Source organism: Haliotis rubra, unplaced genomic scaffold, assembly GCF_003918875.1.
Source record: "Haliotis rubra isolate DU_JTF1 unplaced genomic scaffold, ASM391887v1 Scf407, whole genome shotgun sequence".
In the NCBI taxonomy this organism is placed as follows: domain Eukaryota; kingdom Metazoa; phylum Mollusca; class Gastropoda; order Lepetellida; family Haliotidae; genus Haliotis; species Haliotis rubra.
The window spans coordinates 853,947-874,104 of record NW_025767088.1 but is presented as its reverse complement, the minus strand read 5'-3'; the positions used below and the strand labels follow the sequence as shown (position 1 = coordinate 874,104).

Below are 20,158 nucleotides of genomic sequence, written 5' to 3'. Positions count from 1 at the left end.
TACACAATTGCCTCCCACAGAATCTTAACAGAAACAAATTAATGCAAATATACACATTGAAATAATATTGCAACACCTATGATTTTTTAACTCACATATAACCTTTATATTCATATCATAGTTTTGTTTGTACGATTATGTAGACCCTTCAGGTGTACCATACGTTACTTGTAGATATGCTAAGGAAAACTTCATTTGAATCCGTCATTAAACAAATATAATTTTTCTGATCTTACTGCTTGAAAATCAATTGACTTCGTTGAACATTAGCAAATGTGGGGTCTCCTCAACTGGCAATGGCTCATGTCACTGAGGGCAATTGCAAGAGATTGGCATCCTTAATCCACCAGCCGATTGGCCTGAAACATCAGCAAACCATGTGACGATCAGACACAATCTGATTGGACCTCTTAGGCAGGGTTTTGCTGTCAATGACCATCCTCTGATCTCAAGGTCAGTCATTATGGACGACAATGCTTAGTTACACCGTGCACATGTTTGAGGCATGAGGGTCACAGAGATCTTCCAGTAAAACATATTGATGGAATGAAACAAGCCTTCCATTTAAGAATGAAACGCAATGCCCCAACGTCAAACTCAAAGTCTGATAATGTCAATGAGGAGGAGGGTCAGTGATGTTATTGCAGTTGGAGGACGTTACTCAAAATATTGACACTGTTCTCGGCTATTTTGTATTGATACTTATGTAATTTCTTGAGGATCGTATGTCATAATCTTGAAAATGACTCCACTTATTAATCTTTGAAACATTTCCTGTATTGTTCTTACAAATTGTCATTTGAGCCTTGACTGAAGTCTGTGACGTCATGGTATTCTGACCTCAAAATGCAGTGATGACGAAGACACACTGTGGCACAATGGTGACTAAGCAACCTATGCGGGCCGCATGGAACTCTGGGTAGGAGAGTGATTACGAAGAGTGTATATCCTGCCTCTATAATCCTGATTTTGTTCACGGTAGTTTCAATTTTATTTTAAGATATTCCATTGTCATTCTAGAATTGTGAAAACTGTGGAAAATGACCAACGAAAATGTACATCGCAAATCTGTTTTCGACACATTACCACAGCCTTTAGTGTGTTTGTTGCAAAATATGAAAATCAGATATATTATTACTCGAGAACTGAAGTGAGAAAATAGCACAGAAGAGATCACGGGTATCTGGGTTTGTTTTTATGAAATCACCAGCGAATATTCTGAAACGTTGCCGTTTGCAATGCTACTGAAAATACACAAACACGAACGCTTTTTGCTGTATTCGATACTGTATAACTCGTTAATATCCGGGTAAGAATGGGCCTTCAGGAACCATGCTTGTCTTAAGAGGCAACTAAGGGGATCGGGTGGTCAGGCTCACTGACTTGGTTGACACATGTCATCGGTTCCCAAATGCATAGATCGTGATGTTGGTCAAATATGACATATGTCATATTTGGGATTACACTTACTTAGTAAAGTACAGATTCTAGTACTCTCAGAGTCAGGCACCGAATCGCCAGCACACAAAGTCGTCGACTGAGCAGGTTAGGCGTCTGACTTTGTGTGCTGGCGATTAGGTGCCTGACTCTGAGGGTGAGGGTTCGAATCCCGGATGGGGCTCAAACTAAGAAAAGTACTAGAATCTGTACTATACTAAGAAAGTGTAATCCCAAACATAACATATGTTACATTTGACCACTTTCTTAATGGCATTGTGTATTCATATTTAAAGACCGCCTCATATATCTGGAGAGTGCAGGGTTTGGCGTTAAACAAGCATTAAAAAAAACCGAGAGTTTAGGATGACAAAATCACGTTTCGACTTGGCAGGTCACGAGACGTCTATTAAATGGCACATATTTCACACTCATCTGCAACACATACATCCCTGAATTCTTCAAACATTTTAGAATCAAACGGCTAAAGGTCATTGTCACCAATACAACGTGCCTTGATAAAATAAAACGAAGTAGAGTAGCTCAACATAGATGTGAAACCGAACGCTGTGCTCGGAAGAGTGAGTGAGTATGGTTTTACGCCGTTTTTAGCAATATTCCAGCAATCTCACGGCGGGGTGCGCTGAAGTTCCTGTCGGTTAGAAGGATGTGATGCTATGTGTGGGGCCATTTGCACTGAAAACGTTTTATGTTGTGCATTGTTCTACGCAATGTTTTTTTTTTTGTTTTGATTGAAACAAACGAAATTGCTAATTTACTAATTAACACATTGTTGCTACAGGACTGGGTTCATAAGTCACTACGCAAATTGGTCTCACCATGGATATGCACTGATGTTACCGTGTCATTATGTTTGTACGACGGGACATGAAACATATGACATCTCCCAAGTAAAAGTACGTACTTTGTACATTTGTGTGTTCCTTTGGGAACCACCATTGATCTTTGAAAGAGATAAAGTTTCGTTACAGATTCTTTAGCCCATACAGATTACTTTACCGTTGTCAAGCAGGAATTTACTTCGTGAGTGTCATGTTTCGATACAGATTCTTGTTCTGTTGCCAAGCAGGAATTACATTGCACCCACAAAAGCAAAGAACTTGTTATCCATAAGGTTTGTCAATATTGTACAAGTACATAACCTTTAAGGAGAGAAGTTGTGGTATCGACCTTTTAAATTTAAGGAAAACTATGTTCCAGAGTATATGCTTTCTCTTTCACCACTTCTAAGAGTCATTCTAAGGCTTCTCCATCCTCCTAGAATCACAACCCCTGAACATCCGGGTTAGAATAGGTCTTCAGCAACCCTACGGACTTGGTTGACACGTCATTGTATCCCTATTGCATAGATTGATGCCAATGAGGTTGATCACTGGATTGTCTGGTCCAGACTTAATTAGTTAAAGACCTCTGCCATATAGCTGGAATATTGCTGAGGGTGATGTTAAAAATCAAACACCTTAGAATTACAACTGATGAATGCAGAGCAATAAAAATGTCACACTTGTCCTGTAAATTGAAATGAACACCAAATTGGTTTAATCATATTTATTGTCAATACAATGAACATGTCATTTGTAGTGGTTGTACAAGTTTCAGTAAAATGCTCAAAAGGCATCATGTAAGCCCCATAGGTTGCAAAGCTCTATATTTAGATAGTATTGGGACTTCTCGAACTTTCATGGTGATCTTTAGCAAAAATCATGTGTAAGCCCAGGCTTTTTTTTAATAATGGTAGCTACGCCCCTGCTCAAGATTAGATCATTTTGGCACTGTAAATAAAATGTTAGCACTTAAATCTAAGTAAGGCACCTCAAAGCTTTGTTTTAAACCTGCACCCAGGATTTTTAAATACAAATTATATACAAATAGATATACATCTTGACATTTCTGTTGATCCAATGTCATGTACAATTTCAAATACATGTATACCAAAAATAAATATAGGTCATGCCAGATATAAAGGTAAGATTATTTGGTTTATAACCCCAAATAAAGCATAATTTAATCCATAAACATTATACACATGCATTCTTAGTTAAGTGTGTTTCTGTATAAAAATATTGTGTGACAAAAATTAACTAGGAAGAATTACCATAAGTGAAAAATGACTAACATATCGTCTACATCAATACTATTAATAACTAATAACAAGATATTTTAACAGCTCCTGAATAACCCATTTATGCTATCACCTGAATGGAGACTTGATGGATTATTTAATCAATAAAGTTGACTGAGACTATACAACAATAGACGATTCTCTAAAAAAAAAGAAAAAAAGTTTTTGTATCATTTTGTACTCCATGTAGATTAATAAAACAAGCAGTATTCATCAATCTTGTATTAATCTATGATGCACATAATAACAAAAATATTGTAATCAGAGGTCTGAAATGTTTCTGTCTATCTTATCTTGTGAACTTCTGAAGCCCAATGTCATAGGTGCAGTGAGATAACTGTAAGTAATTAGAGGTGATTCATGTAATTTGAAATCTCAGATTGCTGAGTCTCTGAAATGTACACATGTGAACCACAACAATAAAATAGAACAACACACAAATTGTATCTTACCCATGTCATGAAACATTCAGACAGTCATAACAAAATATTTCCACTGTGGAAATATTGTTGGTTAAAACCTTTTGCTTCAACTTTTAGCCTCTAATTGCATTCAGCCTGAATGTATAAAATGTCTTTCCCTCGTTACTACATTAATCTCTTTGATATGTTACATTAACATGCATGCTGCCAATCAATTACATTTGGCCAAGCATCAGTATCTATGTGGCAATATCATAAAAGTATGTCATGGACGCTTGTGACATAACATCTCCTATAGAAAAGATGAATAATGTTTGGATCAATGATTTAAGTGTATTAAGTAAATGGTTAAGTATGATTTCTTCAAGAATACTGAAAACATACAAGTATTATCACCATTCTGAGACCATGAGTGAGAATACAAGCTAGAGTTTCCTCCAAAGCCATTGATACACACACCAATGACCCATGTGTTTCCCCTCATTTAAAAATATGAAATATACCATGATATAAGCATAATTAAAAATATAAAAGGTATGTGTATAAAAGTATCAAATTATAAACAATGATGTCTCATAAATACCCTCAAATTAAACAACTGACAAGGAAGTAATATAAACAGTCAATCCGTTATTCTAGCACTACACTGTGTGATACTCAATTCGGATTGGCTGAGAGCTCATCAAACCCGTACTTAAATGGCAGTTTAAGGACCTCTAATTAAAGAGACCGATTCACCGCGTATGAATACAATGAACTTCTTGACGCGTTCGGTTTATAAATTACATTTAGCGGTCTTAATTAAATCAACGATAAAGGACAGCAAAATTGAAAACAGAGTAGCTTTATATTCTAATTAACTGATGTCAGGGGGAGGCAATTTAGAAAATATATATTTACCAACTGAGACAATAAATATTTGAAGAATCTTCAAACTACTATACGAATATATTAAATTCTAAAGGAGTGACCTACAAACGAAAGCTGACCCAAGCTACATTCCAAACGATTGAGTGATCAACGAAAATGACCCAAGCTACATTCCATAGGATTGAGCTACCAATCAAAAGAGGCTGCACTGAGCAGCCAGATGAAGAAGGTCCCAGTTACATTCAACATATCAGGCAAATAAAGTTGACTTATCTTCCAAAATAGCTGCAAGCTTCGTCTAAAGATCTGATCTTCAAAGCTAATTCCAATAATATTTCCAAGACTTATCAAGTCACATTTAGTACATAGAAGCATATATAAAAGGGGCTTTCAGCGTCAATTAAGGTTGTCTTGTCAGTTAATCAATTAATCTATAGTTTATTCCCAAATCAGAGACAACCTAAACCACCTACTCTACTGTAGAGTAAGTTCTGTTTACTCCCACGGCCCCCACACCCCTCCATGTAGTTTGGGGTCACACTTGGGGTCAGGATCAGGGTACCTGGGGGGTATTCCTGTTTTCTGGTAGTACTCTAGTCGGTCCAGAAGCTTCTTAACAATGCCTGGTTGTGATGCTGACAAGTCATTGTGTTCATTTGGGTCAAACAGCCAAAGATTCTTCTCCTTATCATCCTTGTCAACAACCGTCTCCTTACTGAGATGTGGCGGCGGAATCCAGCTGTCGTTTCCCGAGGATGGAGGAAGACTGTGTAAGCAAAGACATGGAAGTTGTGATAGTCTTAAGACTTCTGTTTAAAAGGTCCTTCGTTCAAAACCATGTGGTGAGCATGGCAGCCATTACACAGGAGCAAGGGGAGATCACTCTACTGGCATGTTTTACATTGATGCTACTTGTTGGCAACTATTTATGCTTATAGTGAACGTTTGTTAGTTCTTATCTTAAGTACTCAGAAGAATTTTATTTCATTACCTTTAAATAGATCTGGAACCATCTTCCAGAGGCAAGGGAGGTATAACTGTCTACAAAAGTCTAGTTTCCACCCTTATGAAACTAGCCTGGAATTTCACACCTCAATCATATCCCTACCAGTGGCTGTTATAACTTATATCCCTCTTGGCAAATCAGATTCCTTCCTTCCTATTACTTTCAAAAGTAAATAAAATGGTGGCACTGCTCAAAACAATATGCTCATTAATCAAGATTGTAATAAAACGTGTCCTACCTCACAGAGAGCATTAACGTATTAAAGCACATTGATTAAAACCCCTTTGACAACTGTAACAACCTAATAAAATCTGTACTTAACTGAGAAAGTGTAATACATGTACCAAATAAAACTTATGTTACATTTGACCACGTTCCAACTGGCATTGTGTATTCATAATCCGATACCTGTCACTAGCTAAGGAATTAAATGAGTGAGTGAGTGAATTTATTTTACACCGTTTTTAGCAATATCACAGCAGGGAGTGAGGGGACACCAGTACTCGGCTTCACACATTGTGTCCATATGGGGAATCGAACCCGGGTGTTCGGCGTGACGAGCAAACACCTTAACCACTAAGCTACCCTTCAGTATTAAGCAGTGAGTGTCCACAAACCTGGACTTCCTGTGATGAGCTTCCAGTCTCCAACTCGTATAGCTGCTCTGATCCGCGTGTCGAAGGTGTTGTTAAAAAGCTTAGCTCCCTTGGGTTGTGTCAAGATGTCGGACTGGCTTCACCTTCACTGGAACAATGGCAAATTGATGTAAGAATTTCCCTTGTTGTGTAAGCAAGTAAACATTGCTGTCATTGTAACATATACTACTGAAGAGACCTCCTTTTTCCAAACATATAAATTGTAAGCAAAAGGTTTCAAATTCATACTTCATAGGTGGGAAATGTACGCTAACATGTCTAAATTCAACACAGAAATTTAAATCATTTGAACAAGTCATATTTGATACAACCATTAAAAAACCCACAAACACACAGCACGTCTCAACATTCAAATTCAACACAATAGACCGATCCAGTCCCGGCCGATAAGCCCCGCCCACTTCGTTTTTGACGTTAGTGGGGGGACAACCACTGGCAAATCACAATGGCGTCACCGCCGGCGAAACGTTACGTGATTGCGAACGTTGTTGATGAATTCTGCTTGTGATACTTTGGTATCCGTCGTTTGTGAATGTTATTTAAAGAGGCAAGTTATACGTATGTGATTTTTAATATATTTTAGCTGGCAGATTACAACTGGCGAGTGAAAATGAGTTACATGCCCGATGAAAAAGCGTCTCGACTAGCTGCTGACACTGTAGGAAGCGTAATTTCTTTCGAATCAATTAATCTATCTGGCAATTCACCTCCGTCACAGATATTAGCAGGGGAAGGATAACTGAATTTTGTTGCTTGGGTTTATATCTTTAAACTCGTGAACACAACCACATGTTCATAATGCAGATCGTTTCGGTATCTATAATTGATTATCAACACTGCGCGTGGCGCCTTTACTTATCCGTTGGCGTTGTTCAAATTTAGTTCAATAATCTGAAAACATGGGTTTCTATCTTTTAATGAATTAAGAGAATGGTAAATAAAAAGCAGAAATATTTCCCGTCTACTACTTCATGCACCTTATTTGTCTGTACAATTAATGTAAACAAAACAATCACAGCAAACCTATTCGATCTTATTTGGAAATCTGGAAAAGGTAATTGGGCTTGTAAACAATATGTTTCCATGGACGTATCTGGACATACCCAGAAGCAAATATTCAACAGCTGATCTGCAGCAACTCTCAGTAAAGTTTCTGTCTTCAAAATCTGTACACCATGATAAAATGACACTGGATATAAGGAAATAATTTTTTTAATTATCATTTCCATTTAATTTTTCTATATGTACTTTGTTGTGGAATCCTAATTTACATACAAACTTCCACAATACTGGACTTCATGAACTGCCAGCGTTTATGTACAGGTATGTCAAAGCACCAGAACACAAAGAAGATCCAAGATACAGTCTGCACCTGTACACTAGCTGACCCATCTTCCAGAAATAGGAAACATGTGATGCAAAATTTTGGAACAGAGAATCCACAGTTATCCGAACAATTAACTAGCATTGAAATAGAATGTTACACAAAATACAAATTTAGATCTATTGTTTTTTCATCAGAGATGTTGAACTGCTAACTACTAGTGTAAATAAGGTGCAAAGAATATATCCTATGTTCAAAGCCTTCTGTCAATACAATTACATATCGACATTATTGCTTCTTAATTAAACAATGATAATCTTTGTTTTATTAGATCTGAGACCATATCCCTAGAGGACACAACACTGATTTTGATCTATTTCCTTTTCTGAGATACTTACTTGTGTCAAAAATTATAGTAAAGTTGATTCAAAATTTGGTAAAAGTCATAACAAAGGTTTAGGAAAACAGACATGGAAATGTCCTGAAGCGTTCACCTCCTACAAACCAGTGTGCAATTTAATATGAAGCTCATTTTGCAAATAACCATCAACAAACCTTGAACAATTAGTCCAAATCAACCATCTTAATAAACTCTAGCTTTGGCTCAGTCTTCAAATATTAGTAACCTCCTAAAAAACTTATGATTTATCAGAAGAATTACATCAAATATGGGTTAAATATATGTTTCAATTTTTATTCCGTTACATGAAAAGTCACTTGAGATTTTTGTAAGTTATTCTGTTCCAGGACTGGATAATGCCTGACCAGGGTTTGACCAAAACGTAGCCTTTGCTTTTTCAAATTTTCTGGATGTTGAAATAACTTTAATGAGTTATGATACTAGCAATCACTTTCAGAATTATCTTATTAGTAAATGTAGTATTTAAAAAATCATCTAAAAGCAGGAGCCAAGAAACTAAGTTAATACCAAGTGATTGTCCTGCCATGATATGTATGGTGTTTGTTTGCCTAGTTCTGCCTTAAAATCTAACAAATCTGATATGTCAATCAATTAAATAATTATTTATTATTGATTAGATTATTATTAATTTTATTACCCTTCCACGTTTACTACAAAAATCAAGATTCTTAAAACATACCTTGCTATCATTTCCAGTGAATTAATCAAAATTACAGTTGTAATATTACTCCTAAAATGTACCATTATATGTGAATAATTTATGTGGTAACAAAACTTCAAATAATGTTCTCATAATTAAGATATACACTTTATTTCACCCCGTCCAATACTCCAGAAAGTCACTATTCTTCTCACAGTTTTCGTATTCGATCAACATGGAGGAAGGTAATTCAGTTCAAAGTCCCATGCAACTCTTTATAAAAAATCTGAAATATTTAAAGCATGGTTTTATAGGCACTCATATGAACTAATTTTGATACTTGGATATTGCATGATAGGCAACTGCTGACACTGACAATATTTCCGTTTGAATAAAAAATATTACTCCTCGAATATTTTGCTCTGTAACAAGATACTGTAGGCCTTCAGATTGTGCTTATGAAACTTAAAACATCCTAAAATGTGTGACAAATTGAAGAATATCTAAGAGCGAAGGGGACAATATCCGCCACATTGTTCTTTCATGTAACAAGTTTTGCTATTTCGGTTGACCCTAACCGAAATGAAGATTTGTTTACATTGTGTCACGGCTTTCTCGCCTGTCTCATTTGAGCTTTATGGCGTACCAACTCAATGCCTAGTAGTGACTAAAACGTTAAGCAAAAACAATTTTGTAGTTACAAGAATTGTCCGTATTTATAACACTTGCAAAGTCTTAAACTGCTATTTGTTGTCATCAATTGGTAATGATTTTGCACATGTGCAAAAGTGTGGAAATTCGTGCAAATTCTCATCAGCAGGCAGACGTAGGTTTCCTGAACGATGGTGCAGACATTTAACTGATCGTTAGGCCTATCGCGTTTCTTAATCCGCCTCCATTTTTGTTGTCTTGACCGTAATGGTTTTGTTAAGGTACACATCAAATCGCAGCAATATGTAATAAATATAGCGAGTGTAAATGGCATAATTCGAAGCACATCGCTTCGGATGCATCGTTTGACCCCGGAAATAAGTCTGACAAATCCACACAGCGCGCCCCGGCCTGCTGATTGGCCAAAATTGACGCAATAGGTGTCCAAACCAGCAAGTCACAGCAATCTTTACCCAAGATGTAGATAGCTGACCCTGAATTTGGTGATAGTACTCATGACTCTCAGACAGATGAAGACAGGCATCTTCCCCTCTCACTGAAAGTTTTAAAAAATAAAAATATTCAGTATTGTTAGTATGACTATACCTGACATAATAAATTAAAATGATTTATTTATTTCATGAAATATATATGCACACGTTTTTAAAGGATATGTCTTGTTCATTGAATTTGTTTATGTTGTGTTATAGACAAAACAATGGCGTATAATCATTGGCCAGGTGCGCGTTTTGTCACAAATGTTTTGAGTATCATTGTTTTCGATAATTCTGTGAACAAAACATCACGAATATATTGTGTCCTTATTCACAGCAAATTCTCGCCAAGTGATCTGAGTTACAATGACTTAGTATTAAGCATACCGGAGTGAGGCCCCCCCTTATCTTTATAAGCGTGTGACCTTTATGTAGCCAATTGACGTCATAGGGGAAAATCCATTTTCAACACATATTGCGAGTCACTTTTAAGATTGAGCGTATAACGTTATACATAAGCACACAAACTAATTTAATACATACCTATGTCATTCAGGTATCAGGTAGAATTTTGTTCGCTCACACTTTCCGTAAAGATGCCAAATTGAAAATATAGTAGCACAGTACTTTTATCAGTGCACGATAAACAGCAGAGAAATTTACTGTTTTTAACGCAAAACAAAATTAGGCGTAACATTTAGCAATGTCACTTTTCAAACTGAGTTTATACCATGAGATAGTACATTGAATACTCTACATTTCTGTGTAATTTTATAGCTGTAGGTAGATCCAGTGCGGCGCAAACAAAATTCTGGCGCAATGTTCACTTTTCCCAGGACGTTTAATGATGCTCTAATGATACCCCAGGACCTTCATTAAGTTAATGACGCACTAATGACAACAGAGCATCATTAAAACGTTAGTACAACAGAATTTAATGATACATTAGTTAATGAACGTTTAATGGCACGTTAATGCTTCATTAAAGTTTGATACAACCGGGTCCTGGTAATCATTGCCTTCATATTCAGTGTACTGATAAATACCAATAAATGTAGTTATAAGGATGACATGTTAACATGTTTGAAGTTGTATTACCTGGTTCAGGGATTTACCCTGAGTACTGTTTTTGAGGGTCCCTAGGACTCATGCTCTTAATTTTCAGGGTTTCTTGACAACAAAATGGGGTCCTAGACACTTAATTATTATTATTAATACTGTTATTGTATTGTGCATCATGATCATCACCTTATTGTTACAGTAATTCAATTGGACATTGTACCATAATCCAGCTAGTAGCAAACCTTTTGATAACTTACTGATACTTTATTGGATATTTTACAAAAAGTATTTGGACTTTTTCTGCGCCCCTGTGGATGTGCTAATAAATCTTGTTGCGTCCATTGTCAATATAGGACACAGGAATTCGCGTACTATTAATCCCTGCTGGTTGTAAACTCATGATCTATGATACAGATATGACATGTGCTATTTCTGAGGGGTATTAAACATTAGCAAAGGCATACTAACCAAGACAGAATCCTTTGACTGTATCAACACCTGTTTCGATACCAACTGTTCTGGCAGCATATGGGCACTTCACCTCGATGATATCAGGTGTTAAATGCCTTGCTTCAGAAGACTGGTATATAACAGGCATCATGAAGGTAGTCTTAACTAGGCCATCTGGGGATGCCCCAAGAACACCAGATTCATGCAACCAAATCCCTGTAAACATTCACATGGAAACAGATCAGTAGTAAGGCAAACATATTTTTCAACTGTGTGCTGACATTGTTAAAATAAAAGGTAGTATCTTTTACAAACTAATCACACTTCATAAACAGTAATTTAGAGGCATTGAAATTGGAAAAAAGATAATAGTGCATTGTACCAAGAAATTAAATTTCAAATTCATTCTTTTCTGGGCAGGCTATGCTTTAACAGGGTGCAATATAAATAAGCAGTAAGTAATATGGGTGTCAAAAGATGTTATCATAAAGTTGTTTCCTGTTACATGATGCTGGAATTTACCTGTATGTTCAATCACACCACCACCAGCTTCATAGGCCCTGAGTGCAACTGCCTCATGATTTATGCCCCAGGCAACACTCTTGACTGCTTCCAGATTGTATGCTGAGAGCAACCGCTTCATAAGTGATGGTGGATACCTTGAAAATATTGGACACACAAAGATAGAACATAACACAATGTTCCATGACCAAAGCTTATGAGTGAGTAAATATACAACACTGAAAATGGAGAGACTTGATAGGCTACAGCTGTGTGCATGCTCATAGTATCGAAGAAACTTCTCATTTAAGTATGTTTTACCTATTTCTCCTGATGCAACCCAACACAGCACCAAAGTTGGATGCAGTGATGCGGTGCTTCCTCACTATACACCAAAGAGGATTCGTCCTTTGTCCAATAGTCTTCTTTGCAATAAATGAAATCGTTGATTGTGACAGGAGGAGGGCCCTGCTCAACCAAGCACGCTTACAAGGTGCTTCCAAGTATTGCTGGCTGAGAATGAGATCTTCTATAGATGAAATGATCGGTCCTTCAAGTGGTGGTTCTGGTGACAGTATCCACCGGAGTGCTGCAATATATTGGCAGTTGAATAAGTTCCTAGTGTGTAAGTGAATTGTATTTCAATGACTGTCATAGATTAATAACAGTTTTAACAGGTTTTACTAGGTTTTCGCACATAGCATTCACAACATCAATAACTTATGATTACACAAAGCCATTTAGAAAGTGGTCAAATTTAACATATGTTATATTTGGGATTACACTTTCTTTGTAAAGTACAAATAAAAGTACTCGCACCCTCAGAGTCAGGCACCCATTCATCAGCACGCAAAGTCAGCTGCCTAACCTGATCAACCACCGCGACTTCCACAGTGTAATCCCAAATATAACATATGTTACATGAATAACTTAACAATTATAAAATAACTTAACAATTATTAAACATAATTAAAAACAGCAAAACTCCAATTTGAACACGCCATCATTTAACTTAAAATAATCAGGCACCAGTGAATCGTCCAAGCTTGTGCAGCTGATCATGTATGAATTTTCGGTCGTCATCTGTGACCTCTCTCGTCAGAGCTCTGTTTTGTGAAAGGTAAAAAGGTAGTAACAAAGCAGAAAGCAAAAGGACCTCCCACATGACTAAATTATGAAAGATTTAACCATACAGATATAATAATCACCGGGAAATTATGGAAAAGGCACAAATGCATTTTTTTCAATTTACTCACTTGTAATTAGGTTTGCGAGGGGGAAAAAGCTCCTCCATGGTGGCTATCTCTGGTCTTATTTTACTCTTTGGTGCATTAAGCCAGCTGCACTTCACATCTGTTTTGGTGGCTCTCCTATAACTGTTAAAACAACAATAGTTGAAAGAATAATAACTCAGTTAACAATAAAAGATAGAAAAGATCTGTCTCATTATGTAACTTCTCATTGTGTAATGAATTTCAAATTAGAAAAAAAATACATGAATAGTGGACAAACATAATTCGACATTAACCCATGATGTATCGACATGGTGCACGAAATCAACAATGTCATTGGGTCCACAACACACCAAGTCACAACATCATTATGAATAGTTAGCCCTCTGTGATAAGCATGTAATACCTATATTGTGTGATTCAAACTTACCCAAAGAGAAGTGCAGCAGCCACATGGTGGCAGGAATACTGGCCCAAAGGACATTCGCAAGATGAGTATGTTACGCCAAAGGCATCATTAAGGTGAACCTTTAACAGTTACATAAAAATTAATATGTTGTTAAGCATCTCAAGTGTGTCATCATCAATGCATTCATCCCAATTGTGGCAAAACTTGTGCCCAACAGTGGCATACTTCATCAGCACTGCATTGGCCCAAAGCCAGCACTGCATTTGCCCACTGTCTGCCATATATTAACAATAATCTCAAATTATCATCAGAAAATCAGCTATTAATCAGCATATACTTTGTGTTTGAACATGCACTGAAAACTCAATACTCCTTCTGTTGTTCTAAATTTTTCCATGTCTAATATTGTAATACATTTTGATTTACACATCACACAAACAGTACTTAACATGTAAACAGATAGTCAAGGGTGATAGGGATACACCATGTACACTAACCTGGGTAATTGTAGGATTTGGCATTGCAGAAAGGGCTAAGCTGCTTATGCCTTGCCAATATTTGAATCACAAATACAAGTATGTGGTTGAATTGTCAAAATTATATTTACCAAAAGGCAAGGCAATCACTCAACTTAACTTACAGTGCACATGTATGTGTGGCGTTTTGGTAAATATGGCATGCTACCTGGGATATTTATTGAAGGACTTACTATTGCTGTTGCCTTATATATATATATATTTATATTTTAAAGTGCAACCTGTAGAACACCCAAAGTTCAAATGCTATAATGATACCTATCAGCAAGTGATTAGTTCTGCCAACTTCTGGTACACACTTCCAATAAGAATAATACAGACATAACACATTGTACCATCAGAAAAAGATCATGCAGAATTCCCAATTTCTTTGACAAACCAATGGGTAAAGATTAATATTGAAACTTACTATTCATGATCGTTATTACATATACAAGGACGTGAAATTTGCAGCCATCATTCCCACCTCCACTTTGTAAGATCTGTCACGCATCGAGGCCTGAACAACCGCACTTACGTGCAGACATTCTCTATCGAACAGAAACTTCAATACGTGATCACTGTTAACAGCAGTTTCCGACTTCCTCATCAGTTTCAACTTATCCCGCGTATAGTTTACCCAGAACATAATTGACAACGCCATATTGCCGGGATTGTTTGTCACCGGAAGTAGGTAATCACGTCGATTCTCGCATTGCCCCGTGACCTACTTACGGGCCCACTGGGCCCTATACGTTGTTTTGTCGACAGCCGGATCATGTGAATAAGAACACAACTGATTTATCAACACCTCACGTTGTTGGTGAGTGAGTGAGTTTAGTTTTACGCCGCACTCAGCAATATTCCAGCTATATGGCGGCGGTCTGTAAATAATGGAGTCTGGACCAGACAGTCCAGTGATCAACAGCATGAGCATCGATCTACACAATTGGGAACCGATGACATGTGTCAACCAAGCCAGGGAGCCTGACCACCCGATCCCGTTAGTCGCCTCTTACAACAAGCATGGGTTAGTGAAGATCAATATTCTAACCCGGATCTTCACGGGTTGATATTGTTGGTCATCAGGCATTTATACTCTTCAAAAATACTAAGGGAAATTGAACTTTCAATTTGGATAGGAAGATAAGCGTTAACAAACTTTTCAAAGACTGATATCTTATGAACGCACCACCATTTCTCAAAATCGTCACCCTTAAACACAACGCATGGGATGCACGTGCACAACGCAGTCTGTAAACCATTAATTTTGACAATCATCTTGCATCACACAGTTGTTAGTGTTTGTTCCTAGCCATTTTATTGTTTGAAAACGACAATCGTACACATGCAAATTTCACGTCATGCACCAATCATCTTTAAAGAGCGATTCCTGTACAAATAACTATGGTCATAAGGAAGTGCAAGTGGTGATGCACCTTCAAACATTCAATATTATCATATGAAGATTGGCTGACTAAATTATAAATGAAGTTTTACTAAAAATATTTATAAGAGGTAAGTTTGTCGAACAAACATTGCTTACCTAGGGCCACAGCAAAATGTTCAATATTTTGTCAGATCAACTCTTTTCCTAATGGTGAAGCATACTGCCGATCAAGGAAAGTTAGAAAATGACAAGTCATGATATAGCAGACATATTGGTAAAATCAGATTAGAACCCAAGTCACTCTGTGTGAGGAGAAACAGGCCATACACTGGACTACCTACTGAATATGTCAGGTTTAACAGTGACTATATTACCGGCAAAACTGCGCCTGTTCAAGTCCTTGATGTGGCTGTACGGATTCAAATATTTCCCTGGGACCTGCAGAGGTGCGTGCGTAGACTGATAGGCGACGTACAGGAAAAATGGCTGCAAACAAGAAACAAAAACATGATGAGCCTACAAGAAAATTACCACTATCAAAGTATCTATCACATGAGCTATAAGCCTATTTCAGCTATATAGCAACATGACCAAGTTAACACATGTACACAAGTATATTATATACACAAAGTCACACTTGAAAGCAAATTTTATTTTAAAAAAATAAAAATTTAAAACATGTGCTATAACAATATCATTTATGTTTTTTGGTTGTTGTACCACATTTGATGGCCATCCTCAAGGATGACACTTGCTATGCCACATCGTGCGCATGTCCTTGGTGATTTCTCACGTCAAGAGATGGTAGCAACTCTACCTTGGACCACCAGGAGTCCAGATCCCATGTTTGGGACATTATGAGGTACAAAATATTGATGTATTAGAACAAGCCCTCCATGAAGAATAGAACACAATACAACAACGTCAAATTCAACATCTGATACAATCAGTCAGGAGGGTCAGGGATGTTATTACTTATGTGATTTTATGAGGATTGTATATCCAAATCTTGAAAATGAGCGCACTTGTTAACGTCATACGACATTGCACTACAGAATGAGTCAATCCTTTTCCATGTTTCCTTCTCTCAATAAGCTACAGTTTTTCATGCTTTTTTAATTAAGATTTGCCATTTAATTATTCGCTGAAAGTCAATGTATCCAGACAGTAAGTTAAACTGAGGTTTGCATAAATTCCTTTGCTATGGTTAATGGTAACATATTGATACTATGAAGAATATGGGATGTTCCAATACTTTGTTCCATGTGTATATGCCTTTGAACACAAGTAATACACGTCAGAGGCTCCATCAAAACTTGAAGACAGTGACTGACTGAGTTTGGTTCTCAGTATGGAGTGTTCTGTACTCGTTAACCAGAGGTGATATGTGAGCGCTTTGAGCATGCAATGTGCATGGCTAAATGTACAAAATAAATGTACTATTATTATTGATATTATTATTTTTATGTTGACATGGAATACTCTCGATGGAACTTGCACCTACTTTGGACTCATCATGATCCTTGATCACACTGATGGCCCTCTCCGTAAACAGATACGTTGAATAGTGGCCAGTCTCATTGAAAACTGGGTTTGTATTGTTACGTAAGTCAAGGCCACAAAACGAGTATCTGGAATCGTGGTTGTCGCAACGTATGTGTGTGAAGTAGTCCTCGCTGCCTGTCAGATAGCCTGCAAGTTGTTAAGATTAGATATATAAAGGGTTAGGTCAAATAAAAAGGTGATGTTTGGTAAATAAACTGATATACTAAAAACATGCGGTTTGTCTACACAAATTGTATACAACAATGGGTGGGTTAGTGAATGAGTGAGTGAGTGAGTGAATGGATTAACACCGCTTTAGGCAATATTCTAGCAATATCACGACGGGACACCAGAAATGAATTTCAATTGCTTCAGCTTCAAGATGATATGGGGTAATCACGGTTTTTCATTTATTTCACAGATAACTAGCCACACCTACAATTTAGACCCATGAAAATCTGTGTTAGAATGGGTCTTCAGCAAACCTTGCTTGTCATAGCTGGTGACAAATAGGATTGGGTGGTTGACTTGGTTAACAGGCCATCACATTCATATTGTGTTGATGCTCATGACGTCAATCACCGGGTTGTCTGGTCTACACTCGACTATTTCCACACTGACACGATACAGCTGGATATATTGCTGATTGCCACAAACAAATAACAAACAAAACAAAACAAACAGTTGACATCTTTCCTCACCATAGTATGAATCAAATCCCCGATTGGAAGGCAGGTAGGCATCCTTGTAGAAGCCCAGATGCCATTTGCCGACAGCATGGGTGGAGTAGCCGGCCTGTTTGATCTTGTCTGCTACTGTGGGACTATCCAGAGGAAGGCCATTGGGCTGAGCGTCCCAGATGATACCGTGTTGTAAACCAGTGTGAATCTGAAAACAGACAAAACAGATGGTCAGGCTCACAAACACGACTGCATATCCCAGTTGTGTAGATCAATGTTCATGACGCTGATCACTGGATTGTCTGGTTTGGTTATTTACAAAACGCCGCCGTGTAGCTTGATTATTGCTCAGTGCTCCGTTAAATAAGAAACAAGTGTTTGCCACTGATATGACAATGTCCCCCGCCGATAAAGAATGGAATATTTATAACATATTTACTACCTTCTATTTTTTGGTCACATACAAGATGCCTGAAATGACTGGTGTCTGCATAATCACTCAATGTAGACTGTCGACATAATTGAAAACATTGGGTGCGAGTTTTATGAGATATCGTGTTTAATTAAGATTGAAAAGTGTTCAAAGTGTCGTGGTGACCTTGAAGATAAGGTCAAGGTCACCCAAATCGACTGGTGTCTGCGTAACCCCCCAGTGTAGGCTGTCACTAAATTTGAAGACATTGGATACAACAGTTCATGAGATATCGCGTTAACAAGAATCGGGATACCGACAGACGGACGCCGCTGAATATATAGTCTTTACAGTGTTTTACCGACAAAACATAAAGAAACTAAACACCTGAAATAGGATTTGAACCCCAAATGATAATGTTATGAAAACAATCTTACTAGCCTGAAAATATTTGCTGAAACACTGCAACCATAAGGTCCAAATCACAACCTTGATACCTTCATCAAACCAGGGCTACTCTACAACACGTTATATAGTCTCCCTGATCAAACACATCAAGTACCAATCCTTGTTTGTTTCCTTTTCTCCTCTCCAGTATTTCATATGAACACAATAATCAAGAAATCATGCAGATTAAATCCACTGTACTCCCCCTGAAGTGAGTTGTACAGTGAAATTATGGAAGGTAATTAATTTGAAACAAGCATGTTTGTAACATCCAGCTGATAATTCTGTTCAGAAAATGAAAACAATCCATGTGCAGACATTCGTGTCTGAACGTCTTCAGTCAGTCACTCAGTTCTGATTCAAACCAAAAGAAATACAAACTGTGATCATGAGGATAAACAGGTCTCACAGACCCTGAACCGCATTATTTTCCATTCTGCCAAGCTTCTGCAATACTAAAGCCATATATGAAGCAAGCAACAAGTTGCCCTGAAAAGCTGTGCATAATTTATGGTTAGTGTGTGTTTGTGTGTGTGTGTGTGTGTGTGTGTGATATGATGATGATTTTTATGGAGAAGCATGCACAATATGAATGACCCTTCTAAATTTTATGTAGAAAGTAAGTGACACACCCTACCTGCATACAAAACCCAATTCCCGGCCCACCTAATTTATCAGCAAATGTTTTTTAATATTGTTATGTACAAAATTGCACACACACACGCACGCACGCACGCACGCACACACACACCGTACATGTTTACAAAATTATTGGTGACCCCCTACCTCCCCACACCAGACATGTTCCTGGGTTGTCGTCTGCACGCTTTATAACCAGTAAGGGTATGACTGACTCACCTGGTACTTCCATGACATGAACTGGGACCGTGTCGGGGTGCAGATAGGCTGGACATAGTAGTTTTCCAGCTTCACGCCAGCCGCGGCTAACTTGTCAAGATTTGGTGTTTTTATCTCCGACTTGTGGTACCCGATATCATGGAATCCGTAATCGTCAGCGAGGATGAAAATAATGTTCGGGCGACTTGACTTCGCTGACAAAACAGTGCAACATGAACATAACAGCAACACTTCTGCAAGATGCATGGCTGTCACGAAACTGCTGAAGATCCAGATGTGTCGAACGCCTACATTTCGGAGCAGGTCACTGGTGATCATGTGACAATGTTTGATAATGTGACTCGTGCGAACTCCTCAACAGCGCTGCTCCATTTACACTGTGTGATGAGTATGGCAACCGGGGGATAATATTTCAGATAAACCAGGGATAATCTACAGTCTTCTATTCTCCCTGGATAAACAGACAGTACATGTATTTTCTGTAAATAATCGAGTAATGACGAGACAATCCAGTGATCAACAGCCTGGGGCCGTATTTATAAAAATTCTAAGAATTAAAAGTTACTCCTAAGTGTAGAAAATACTGAGATTTT

At 37.6% G+C, this 20,158-nt stretch overlaps 2 protein-coding genes across 2 annotated transcripts in view; both read right to left on the bottom strand.

The window, feature by feature from the left end:
- LOC124287866 (arylsulfatase B-like) overlaps window positions 1-20,158 on the bottom strand; it is a 108,714-nt gene that overhangs the window by 75,266 nt on the left and 13,290 nt on the right. The gene's annotated exons all lie outside the window — the stretch shown is intronic.
- LOC124287867 (arylsulfatase J-like) lies at window positions 5,323-19,883 on the bottom strand. Its single transcript, XM_046724352.1, has 8 exons — window positions 19,566-19,883; window positions 17,870-18,056; window positions 17,128-17,315; window positions 15,998-16,109; window positions 14,772-14,784; window positions 13,334-13,453; window positions 6,492-6,611; window positions 5,323-5,638 (listed from the first exon to the last, which is right to left on the bottom strand). The coding sequence occupies exons 1-8, from the start codon at window positions 19,881-19,883 to the stop codon at window positions 5,368-5,370; spliced, it is 1,329 nt and encodes a 442-aa protein (XP_046580308.1). The 3' UTR covers window positions 5,323-5,367.